This window comes from Micropterus dolomieu, linkage group LG06, assembly GCF_021292245.1.
Source record: "Micropterus dolomieu isolate WLL.071019.BEF.003 ecotype Adirondacks linkage group LG06, ASM2129224v1, whole genome shotgun sequence".
Lineage (NCBI taxonomy): Eukaryota > Metazoa > Chordata > Actinopteri > Centrarchiformes > Centrarchidae > Micropterus > Micropterus dolomieu.
This window is the reverse complement of record NC_060155.1, coordinates 22,655,701-22,668,405: the sequence shown is the minus strand read 5'-3', so window position 1 is coordinate 22,668,405 and position 12,705 is coordinate 22,655,701. Positions and strand designations below refer to the sequence as shown.

The 12,705-nt window shown below is 43.0% G+C and overlaps 1 protein-coding gene across 1 annotated transcript in view; it reads left to right on the top strand.

The window, feature by feature from the left end:
• The window catches only part of LOC123973149 (probable G-protein coupled receptor 158), a 71,927-nt gene that overhangs the window by 35,167 nt on the left and 24,055 nt on the right, over positions 1–12,705 (top strand). Inside the window, exons 6-7 of the mRNA XM_046053048.1 lie at positions 8,634–8,743; positions 10,386–10,624. Of these exons, the coding sequence (XP_045909004.1) occupies positions 8,634–8,743; positions 10,386–10,624 (349 nt within the window). The remainder of the gene's footprint in view (positions 1–8,633; positions 8,744–10,385; positions 10,625–12,705) is intronic.

The window sequence follows — 12,705 nt, the reverse complement described above, 5'->3', positions numbered from 1 at the left end:
GTGATTCTGGTAAATTTGAGGAGAGTCACCGTTGTCCTCCAGCTTCAAACCTGCCCACCTCTGGTTGACATACTGATTGGCGGGGGTCAGGGGCAGGTTAACCACCCCCCCCCCCCCCCCCCCCCCCCCCCCCCCCCCCCACCTGTTTTCCTTCCGTTACCCCTCTGCATGTCCCTTCTCCATCTCACCTTTGTGTCTGTCTCCTCTCCTGCAATCTCAATGTTTGTTGCTGCTGCTGTTTCTTTGTTGCTGCCACCTAAAGCCTCCTCAGCTAAGCTTGGTGCAGCTGTTCTGCTCTGGTGCTCAATGCATTTTTAAACAGTCCATCAAGTTCTAGCACAACTTGTTTTAAAAATACATCTGCTGATTAATTGATGGAGGAGGCATAGGAGGTTGGATGCAAACCAGGAGGGCCACCATCTCTTCTGGGCTATATAAAAATGTGTCTTTTTATTGTGCAGTCCCCTATGACATTGTAGTCCACAGGGGTAGCACTCCAGAAAGGGTGTGCCACTGTTTGTGTCTGACTATCTTTGTGTATGTTAGTTTGTGTGTGTGTATAAGCAGGATGGAGGATGGATTATGAGTGTGTAAAGTGGCTTTAAAGCTTCACATTTCCCTGTGATTTAGTGCAAGTGCATTTGTGTATGGATTTGCATTTCTGCATTTATGTATGTAGGTGTAACAAACAGTGTGGCCTACTTTTACCTCTTATTTTTGGAGGTGATTTATTGTTTTGGCCCGTCATGTAGACCAGAGAGCTGGAGGGCTGGATGTTTGCTTGGGAAGCAAAGAGATGAAGGTGTCAGGAAGGATGCTAATCCTAATCACAGGTAAAGGAAGAGGAAGAGAAGAAAGAGTCTCTGAAAGAGACAAAGTATGCAAGAGCAAGTGTTTGGTGAATTCTTGCTCTTAAGGGTTGGTAACACAGTTGGCTCCATCCAGTTTTTATTTTCTTATTAAATTCTCCCAATACCTCTACTCCCAATACCAATGCATGTATGTAACAAAACTAAACTTACATGTAAAATTGCTAATTGAGGTGGAGTTACTTTTACTACACTGAACAAAATTATAAACACAACACTTTTGTTTTTGCTCCCATTCATCATGAGCTGAACTCAAAGATCTAAGACTTTCTCTATGTACACAAAAGGCCTATTTCTCTCAAGTATTGTTCACAAATCTGTCAAAATCTGTGTGAGTGAGCACTTCTCCTTTGCCAAGATAATCCATCCACCTCACAGGTGAGGCATATCAAGATGCTGATCAGACAATATGGGTATTGCACAAGTGTGCCTTAGGCTGGCCACAATAAAAGGCCACTCGAACCTGTGCAGTTCCATCAAACAATGCCACAGATGTCACAAGTTTTGAGGGGGCGTGCAATTGGTATGTTGACTGCAGGAATATCTGCCAGAGCTGTTGCCCGTGAATTGAATGTTCATTTCTCTACCATAAGCCGTTTCCAAAGGCGTTTCAGAGAATTTGGCAGTACATCCAACCGGCTTCACAACCGCAGACCACGTGTAACCACACTAGCCCAGGACCTCCACATCCAGCATCTTCACTTCCAAGATAGTCTGAGACCAGCCACCCAGACAGCTGCTGCAACAGTCGGTTTGCATAAACAACAAATATCTGCACAAACTGTCAGGAACCGTCTCAGGGAAGCTCATCTGCTTGCATGTCATCCTCATCGGGGTCTCAACCGGACTCCAACTTCGCACAGCTATTGAAGAGGAGTGGACCAACATTCCACAGGCCACAATCAACAACCTGATCAACTGCATACAGTGGCGTGTGCAACACGAGATGTGTTGCACTGCGTGAGGTAAATGGTGGTCACGCCCGATACTGTTTCCGGACCCCACCAATACAGTGAAACCACACATTTTCGAGTGGCCTTTTATTGTGGCCAGCCTAAGGCACACCTGTGCAATACCCATGCTGTCTGATCAGCGTCTTGATATGGGACACCTCTGAGGTGGATGGATTATCTCGGCAAAGGAGAAGTGCAATGCAATTGGTATTGTTAACATGGTTGTACTAAACATGGCAACCTTAAAAACAACAAGATCTCTACTCCTCTTGGGTTTGAATCTTTATGCTAAGCTAATCGCTTCCTGGTTCTAGTTCCGTACTTGAAGCACAGACATGAAACTGATATCAAACTTCTCATCTAACTCATTGAAGGAAACCAAGGTACCATAATTTCCAAAATCTTTTATACATTCCTTTAAAAATGTGTAATTTTTTATTAATGGACATCATTGGTATTGAAGTCATGAGTTGTCTTGTCCACAAAAACACGGTAATTTTGAAAAGCTGTCTTTCTCTGGAATATGGAGAGATTCGTTTTTGGTAGCAATTTCTTTTCAAAATTGATACATAAAATGAAACTCTTAATGTCTGTCTTCAATATCCCAGCTAATTTATCAGATCCTGAGCTGCAACAGCGACTCACAGTCAGTAGTGGAGCATTAAAAAGGAACAGCTCTAATTCTTGTTTGTGGGTTTGAAATGGACTTGGTTTCCAGCTCTCTTATGACCAGCATACCAATGACAGACTTTGGCAGTGCGAGGTTTTGAAGAGAACTGGGGATGGAAGGAAACACTTGCTGCTCCGCGCTTTGACTTTGTGTGTCACAAAGAAATGTCTGTATAGCTGAACCGAGAGTGGACAGACTTATGGTTGAAAATAAGGATGTTATGACAGATTAATTGCACACTGAGCCACATTTTGGCAGAATAGTTGAAACTGATATTGCCAGTAATAAGACCGTATTAAATAATTCAGCAAACACAGCTTGTGGTGATAAAAGAAAGAAACCAGCAGAAGATTAGTTCACTGCTCATGTTCTTGTGACATTACTTCAATACATCTTCACTGTGTCCTCTCTCTATTTTACTTGTAACTTCCTGCATAGCTGTATAAGATGTTGTTAAGTTTAATATTTGTTATTTTTGTTATTCTGTCTTTGTACCATACTCTTTACTCTTAACATTGGAGGTAACATAGAGTGTACACTATTATTTATATTCCCAATTACACATTAGTTTACCTTTTATTTTTACACATCTTACTGCCAGACTGTGTCGGCTGGTTGCTTAGATAAGTTTGCTACAGATGTTCTGCTTTTCTGAAGAGAAGAGGTTACAGGTGTTGCTGTTACTTAAGCTTAATTTCTCTGGATGCGGCGGTCTCTTGAATGCCAAGGCTCACATAGGACCTGGGATAAATCACGGGTTCTACTCCTCAGAGATGTGTTTATCTGTAATTCAAACATCCATTAACCAAACACACAAATCCTGTTCACTGTTGTGAGGAGCTGGAGCCTAACCCAGCTCACAGTGGGTGAGAAGTGGGGTATATCCTGCACAGGTTGCCAGTCTCTCACAGAGCTAACACATTTAGACAGACTTCATAGATGTAGACCTTTTTCAAATAACTTTAAAACTAAAATTAGTGTGAGAGCTGCAGCTCAGTTCAAATGGGGGAAGCTAAGTCAGTTCAATAAAAAGGAATCCGGATCTTTGTGACTGGGTGTGCTCAACTTCGTTTTCCTGCGTGGGGCGAAGCTAAACACAACAGGGTCTGCTGCTGTTGGTCACAGGCTGGTTGGTTGAGGCCTCCTCACTGCTTGGGGCCTCTGATAACTCCAATAAGTAGCTGTGGCTCTGCACCGGCGACTCCCCAGACTATGACCCAGCCATGTGCCACACTCTTTGAGATATCAGCAGTAGCCTCCGCACACCCGCACACTGCACACAGGAGACAAGCAGAAGACTCCTTTACACAACAGCAATTTATAAAACATTCCACACAACAGACACTGCCACCAGCCCACATAACAATTATATATACCCAGGGAAGAAGACACACCTGTCTGCCATCAGCCCATCCCCATGCAATCAACCTATGTGAAAACCACACCCACCAAATGCACACTCACTCTTGGTGCTCACCCATCACACTATCACTGCACTCAAAATCAGGCTGATACAGGTCTACCCCGTTACAAAAGCAACTCACAGGAGCTGAAGAATGGATTCTCATTCTCATCATGTCCTCTGCAATTATTTTTATGTCAGTTAGGTCACTTTTTCTGTTTGTATTACTGAGGCAAATCTGGAATATCCATTGGGATTAGTTTATTTTGTACCTCAGAATTATGTGAAATTGAGATCTGTAAGAACAATATACTTGCTACCCGTGACGATTAGATGAGTTATTGGTTTCCTTGTGTATGACCCTGCTGATGATTTGTTCTCAGAATCAGCTTTATTGATCAAGTATGCGTGTACACACACAAGGAATTTGACGATCCCCACAGAGAACAATTTACTGGCGTAGAAATAGACATAAAACTTAAAACAAGGATAATAAAGCTGAACAAATTCAGGTAAATATAAACATAGAACTATTAGATGAAAAAATAGGTGTGTATATGTATGTATGAATATGTGTGTGTGTGTGTGTGTGTGTGTATAAATAAATAAAAAAAATCCCCCTCTCACCCCTTGCGGGGTGGTATGTGTCATCCTCAAGCTTGGGTCCCCTACCAGAGGCCTGGGAGTTTGAGGGTTCTGCGCAGTATCTGGAGCTGTTCCTAGGACTGAACTCATCTGGACAGAGACCTCTGATGTTTTACCTGGAATCTGCTGTAGCCACTCTCACAGTTTGGGAATCACAGCCGCCAGTGCTCCGATTACCACTGGCACCACTGTTGCTCTTACTTTCCACATCTTTTCTAGCTCCTCTTTCAGCCCTTGGTATTTCTCAAGCTTCTCGTGTTCCTTCTTCTTGATGTTGCTGTTGCTTGGGATTGCCACATCTATCACTGCAGCCTTCTTCTGCTGTTTGTCAATCAACACGATGTCTGGTTGGTTAGCCATCACCAGTTTGTCAGTCTGGATCTTCAAGTCCCACAGGATCTTAGCTCGGTCATTCTCAACTACCTTAGGAGGTGTCTTCCATTTTGACCTTGGGACTTCCCGACCATACTCATGGCAGATGTTCCTGTACACTATGCCAGCTACCTGGTTATGGCGTTCCATGCACACACTTCCTGCCTGCATCTTACACCCTGCTGTTATGTGCTGTACTGTCTCAGGGGCATCCTTACACAGTCTGCACCTGGGGTCCTGCCTGGTGTGGTAGACCCCAGCCTCTATTGATCTTGTACTGAGTGCCTGTTCTTGTGCTGCCATGATTAGTGCTTCTGTGCTGTCCTTCAGTCCAGCCTTTTCCAGCCACTGGTAGGATGTCTTTCTTGTCCTCACCCTCGGGTTTTGCTGCCTGAGGTATTCACTAAGCCCTTCATCTTTGGGGGCCATCTTCCTGATGTACTCCTGGATCTTTGTCGTTTCATCCTGGACAGTGGTCTTGACACTCACTAGCCCTCGGCCTCCCTCGCTACGCTTGGTGTACAGTCTCAGCGTGCTGGATTTGGGGTGAAACCCTCCATACATTGTGGGGAGCATTCTTGTCTTGATGTCAGTGGCCTCTATCTCCTTCTTTGGCCAGTTTATTATACCAGCGGGGTATCTGATGACTTTGTGTATGTGTATGTGTTGATGGCTCGGATCTTGTTTTTCCCATTCAGCTGACTTTTCAGGACCTGCCTTACTCTCTGTAGGTATTTGTCTGTGGCGGACTTCCTTGCTGCCTCTTCAAGGTTTCCGTTAGCCTGCGGCACCCCAAGGTATTTGTAGCTGTCCTGAACATCTGCAATGGCGTCTGGTAGTTCAACCCCCTCGGTTCTGATCATTTTCCCTCTTTTGGATACCATGCGACCACACTTCAGTCCAAACGACATTCCAATGTTGTTGCTGTAGATCCTGTGTGGATCAGTGAGTCGATGTCTCGCTCATTTCTGGCATACAGCTTGATGTCATCCATGTAGAGGAGGTGACTGATGGTTGTTCCACTTCAGAACCGGTATCCGTAGCCAGTCTTTGTGATGATCTGGCTGAGGGGGTTCAGGCCTATGCAGAACAGCAGTGGGGAAATTGCATCGCCTTGGTATATACCGCACTTGATGGTGACTTGTGCAATTGACTTTGAGTTGGCTTCCAGACTTGTTTTCCACAGCCCCCTTGAGTTCTTGATGAAGGCTATTAGTGTCTTGTTGATCTTGTATATTTCCAAGCATTCCAGTATCCATGTATGTGGCATTGAGTCGTAGGCTTTCTTGTAGTCAATCAGTGCACAGATTGGTCTGCCTGGTCTTGCAGTCTCGAGTGACTGCTCTATCAACCAGTAGCTGGTGCTTGGCTCCCCTGGTATTACTGCCCATTCCCTTCTTCATGTATTGAGCCATGTGCCTACTCATCTTAGCCGCTGTGATGCCTGACAGGAGCTTCCATGTTGTGCAGAGGAAGGTTATTGGCCGGTAGTTGCCGGTAGTTGGATGGGATTTTACCCTTCTGGGGATCCTTCATGATCAGGACTGTCCATCCTTGGGTTAACCATTCTGTGTGGGTCCCATCCATCAGTTGGTTCATTTGTGCTGCCAGGCTGTTAGTTTCTTCAGCCAGTAGGTGTGGATAATTTCAGGGCCAGGTATGAAGAGCTGGACAGCTCTTCATGACTGACCAACCTCTCTTTGTGTTGCCTTGATCTTGGCCTCTAGCCTTCTCCTCCATGTGGCTTGTGGTGTTCATTTTATAGCCAAGCATCTCTAGGATCACTGTTGCTGTGGCGTACATCAGCTCTTTGGTCTCGGTTATGGCTTTAGTAGGGATAGCATGTAGTGCTGCATTCACGTCTTGTACTTACATTTACATTTATTCATTTAGCTGACGCTTTTATCCAAAGCGACTTACAATTGCTATACATGTCAGCGGTCACACGCCTCTGGAGCAACTAAGGCTTAAGTGTCTTGCTCAGGGACACAATGGTGGATGTCTCACAGTGGGAATCGAACCCAGGTTGTGTGTTTGGTTAACCCTAAGGGTCCACCTGGATCCCCCCCCCCCCCAACCCTGACAGGGAATCAAATCCCCGATCACCTGTACCAATGTCAGTGGCATTAAGAGCAGAGCTATCCAGGAGCTTTGTATGTATATATATAAAGAAACAATGACCAACAACATAAAGTGTTTATTTAAATTGTAAACAAATACAAACAGTGGAACAGGAATAAATATTGAATGGTTAATGTGATTACTTTATATAGTAGGTAATAAGTGGGTGGTTATGTACAGTAAATGCATGTATGCATGCATGTTTATATACCATATATACAGCATGAAGATTTTATCGATGGATGATACATATGATATGTACATGTTTAAGCACAGTGTGTATTGTAAAATGTAAACATATCATGTATAATATGTAGATAAGTGGATGTTGTAGTGTACAGGGTTACTGACACTATGATTTAACAGTTCATGATGGCCTGTGGAAAGAAACAGTTCTTGTGCCTGGCTGTTTTGACGTAAAGTGCTCTGCAGCACCTAGCACAGGGGAGAGATGTCCATGTCTCTAGCAGAGTCAAGTATTTTCTGTTACTTTGACAAAAAATGTAGGTGAAGTTGTCCTCCATATTATGTCAACGACTTAAGTCCTACCAGTTACACACCTACATGATTATGCTTTTAACTTACTAGTTTAGAGTTGTCACTTGAAGCACCTGGTATAAATAGCTCAACATTTAGGGAATAATATATGAAGGATTACAGATCTATAATATTATATTCAACATTCATCAGAAGTCTGTATTTATCAAGACTAAAACATGAGTACCTGTGTGTGATTTGTGTGAATTAATTCAGCACACATGACTCAGTAAGGAGTCATGCTTTCACATCATGGAGGGTGTGTATCCACCAGGTGGGTGAAGCATGTTTTCTTTGCTTCAGTGGAAATGTGCACAAAGTCAATGCGCTGGATCTCCAGAACAAAATGTGGATCTCACCTTCACTTGGGTCACTGGAGATTTGACATGTGGCGTCCCACTGAGATACGCACTATTGAAATGAAACGCAGCTGTAAAAAAAATGCAAATGGAAGCTCAGATGTTTACAGCTTGGCATGTGAGACATGTCTCCTCAGCCTCGTCTTTAACAGTAATAGGTGCAAATAAACCTCACACCAAGCAGAAAATGACAATTTTGGGGCCACTGGGAAATTCTCTGTTTTACTGCAAATCACACACAGAAAAAGAATAAAAACCTGGACTGTGCATGCACACACAGAAACACACGAACATGTCCATACGCTGACAAATGCAAATACAAATCAACATGCAAATAAACATACAGATGCAGTCTTTCACACAGGAAAAATGCTATTGTCAAATAGCAACAGTGAGACAGGATATAGCCCTACAAACCCTCATATCTAATGTGTTCTGGCAGCTGACATATGAGCAACATACAGTTAAGAGATGTCAGCGGGGGCTCTGGAGGCGTATGATAGCTGCGAGGCCAAATCAGCCTCCAGCTCTGGTTCTCTCATGCTGGAAACTCGCCTCATTTTTATTTCTGATCCCTTCTGTGTGAATATGAGAGGAGTATGAAATGAGTGGAAGTGTGCAATTCAAAACAAAATATGCAGTATATAAAATCAATGTGTGTGTGTTTGTCAGTGTGAACACTAACACTGCTGCACCACTCTGCAGGTGATGATCCTGTACTTCCACCCCAGTGTGTTTCGCTGTATCCTCCTGAGGTGGGTTCGCCTCCTGGGTTTCGCCATCATGTACGGCACCGTCATCCTCAAGCTGTACAGGTACTGTAAAATGAAGCGAGAGCTGAAAGCACTAAAATCCAAACAGTGGTTATCATGATATTAGTGAGTTATGGCATGTCCTGCATGTTTTATCCCTCATCCTATGAATGATTTATTATTATTTATTCCTATTTCTAATATAGAATACTGAAGTGAAGATAAAACTATAAACTAAAAAAATAGTCAAGCCTCTCCTTTCCTTCTCTCCTCAGTTCTTCTCTCCTCCTGTCTGCTCTCCTCATCTCATTATGTCTCTGCTCCTCTCCTCTCCTTTCCTTGTCACCTTGTTTTAACTCCTCTCCTGTTTTCTCTTGCTCTTGTCTCCTCCTGTTCTTGTCTTTTTATCTCCTCTCTTTGTCTCATTTACTCTCCTATTTTCTCCTCTCCTTGTCTAAATTCTCATCTCCTGTTTTCTCCTGTCTGTCTCTTCTCCTCCCTTCCTATCTCCTATCCCATCCTTATCTCCTTTCCTCCAATTGTCTCATTTCTTCCTTGTCTCGTATAATCTGCTTGACTCCTCTGCTCTCTTCCTTTTTCCTCTTCTCTCCTTGTCTCCTCACCTCACCTCTCCTCTTTACATATCCTCACCTTTTCCTCTGCTCACCTCATATTCTTTCCCCTCTTCTCTTTCTATCTCCTTTCCTCTATGCTCATCTCCTCTCCTTACCTCATCTCCACTCCCCATCCTCTCTTCCTCCTCTTCTTTCCTGATATTAACTTGCCCTATGAGTTAGCCTTTCTCAGTTTCAATAATTCAGCTCCCTCTCAGTCTGCACACTTGTGCGCACACACACACAACACACACATCCATGCAGTTTTGCCAATAAACACATCTGAATTTCACATCAGGTTCGGCCTATATGCGTCTGCCTGCTGAAGTATCTATTCAGACACAAACTCACTTCCTGCTCTTCAGCTCCGAGCAAGTGTTGCTGAGATGGGAGAAGGAGGTCAAAGGCCGGCCAGAGTGTTCCCTTGGCAAAATTACCAATTAGATTTTTTTCAGAGCTTGCTGGGTGTGAAGTGTGCCCCGGGGCAAGCTCTTACAGCCCGGCCTCACTGAATATGTGAGAGATAAGATAGATTTGTCACAGTCTAGTCGCGAGGGAACAGATGAGCACAGTACAGAGATGATTGAGAATTGGCTGTTAGTATGTCTTGATGGTGTTATATACTATATATGCTATTGTTGTACCCATATAGCTTTGTTTACCCAGCATCAGATCACTTTCTCTGATGTGTTGCATTTTTAATTCCCTTTGCAGAGTCGTATTGTCTTGTGTGTATGCAGTGAAGATATTTAGTAAATAAATAAACCAATGTACCTCTGCATGCATTTAGTCTAATAAGTTAGTTCCAAACACATTTGTTCAACCACCTCCAAGTTGAAAGATTTAAAACTTGAAAGTTTTAAAATTTCCCTTTAGATTATTAAATATAAAAAAATTTGCACCCTAGTTCTCCTCTCTGTTACAACATGAATTAAACCAAACATGAATGAACTGAAATTTTCTCCCTGCTCCTTTTAATTCAAGTGGGCATGTTAACAAGAGTCTGGGGCATGAGTTGTCGATAGCAGGAAGAAAATCTTTTCTATACTCACCCTGCTTGTCATGATTCCACCATGATTTCTCTCTCCCAGGGTGTTAAAGGTGTTCCTGTCCCGCACGGCCCAGAGGACGCCTTACATGACCGGCTGGCGAGTCCTGCGCCTGCTGGCAGTGATTTTGCTTGTGGTGCTGTGGTTTCTGGTGGCCTGGACCTCCGCTGTGTGCCAGAACCCCGAGCTGAGTCAGGCCCTGATCGCTGCAGGCCTCACCCCAGAGGGGCTGCAGTTCAGCATGTGTCTGCTGGACCGATGGGACTACATGATGGCTGTCGGTAAGTGTTTGTGTGTGTGTGTGTGTGTGAGAGTGTGAGTGTTTGTTTTCCCCATTTCTACATGTATATGTGATATGATGTGTAGTGATGTTTTTACAGGACAAGAAATGAGTGAGGAAATGTTGGTCCTACTTACCACTTTACTGCAAAGGAGCTTTTGGACTTATAGCTTGGGTCTAGGCTGCTTGGCTAAGGCTAAAGATTAAGTTTGGTTTAGAAACTTTGCTTTTTCAAAAACATCTGCAGGGTGGGTCAGGCGGAAAAGCTGCCAGGTAGCACTTGTAACTCTTCTAACAATTTGGTTGTAAATGCAAAAAATGTGTTAATTTTCCAGTGCTCCAGCACAGTATTTCTAAACTTTTGCTTGACTCTGCATTGAATAAAGGCTGTGTGAGTTTCTCCAAAAAGAGTACTTTAAAAGGTACCCTGTGGAGTTCTTGACTACTCATAGCACTATGGAGTAATGTTTTTATGAGTGGGTTCTTTTTTCCCTTTGGCTCTCATGCACACATTCTGCCAATGGTTTCAGACTATTACACTCTACAGGTGGCGGTAATGTCACAACAAATGTAGCAATACCAACAAAGGTATTGAAGTCAAGGACTGCTAGCAAGAAAAAATGATTTAAAAGTAACCCCTGCAAATGTTTTTCGAGAAAAGAAAACACATTTGTCAGACCACAGAAACAATGTGTTTTTACCAGAAACCTCCATGGGGCAGGCTGAAAGGAAATGTTTCATTGCCCTCTCTTGTGCTTTCAAGTCCCTTATTTATGGGAGATGTTACAGTCTAGTGTTGCAACAACGTTAGAGGTTAAACCACTGAAGGACAGCAAAAATAAGATTTTCATTAAAGGTACAATGTTACAGAAGCTCTAAGCGGCCATCCATTCAAAAATATTTGAATGGAGGGCCACTTAGGGCTTCCATAAAATGTGTAAGAATTGAGAGAACTGTCAAGCTGTCAAATTCATACTCGAAAACAAATAAGGGGCAGCATATCACATATATACGGAAGCCCTAAGCGGCCATCCATTCAAATATTTTTTTACTCTTTTTTCCCGTAATAACGGGATAAGTATCTCTTGATCTTGAGATAACAGACCACTGCTGAATACAGGGGTCGGCTGGTGTATTTCTTTAGGATATTTTACAGTGTGACTGGTTAGCTCAGTTGATAGAGCACAGGACTCAATGCAGGGCTCTACGCTAACCTTTTTCCCAAGGAGCACATGTGCTTCTAAATGAAAAAATTTAGGAGCACACAAAGAAATTTAAGAGCACAGCGAAAAATATAACAGATTTTAACAAACTATTTATTATACACATATTTATACTACATGTGCTCCTTCTCCTTGTGTTCAACTATGGTATGAAATCATTGGAGGACTATGGAAGTGAAGACCCTTGTATCTGTACACCTCGGCATCGGCCTTAATATTTTGTTAAAGCTTTTTAAAATATTGAAACAAATGTTTTGAAAAGTTGACACATTGAAAAATAGCTTTTAAAATACTGATCACTGATAATGTGTTTGTTACACATGGTAGCTCCGCTTTAATCTTGAGAAGCTGCAGAGCTGCAGTCTCTATTCATTCAACTTACACTGTAAATTTCCAGCAAAACTGAGACTTTTTGAAGACCCTTTTCTCGCACTCTCTCTTGCCTGCCATTCACCGGTTTTGGTGCATGCCAAACTCTAAAAGAAGAAAATATTCTTTTTGTGGTTCATCAACGGTGAGAATTATCCGAAAGTCCCGCGAGGTGCGGACAACACGGCACAACACGGGCGAAGCTGGGGCACCGTCTTTACAGCAAGCGTTCTTCTTCCGCCACCACACACATGCTACGCCTACACATGCGCACTGACGACCCAGGGTTAGGGTTACAATTTTGGATTTATTTACGCACTTTAAAAACATTTATTGAAAGTTTTATCCTTTTTACAAGTTTATTTACAGCATTAAATGTTGAAATGTTTATTGTTAATAGGCTGTATATTAACTTATTGGGAGAAAACTGGTAGTTCTATGTAAAATCAGATGTTGAGCACCCCCATATCGCCAAAATGGCATGATCCTT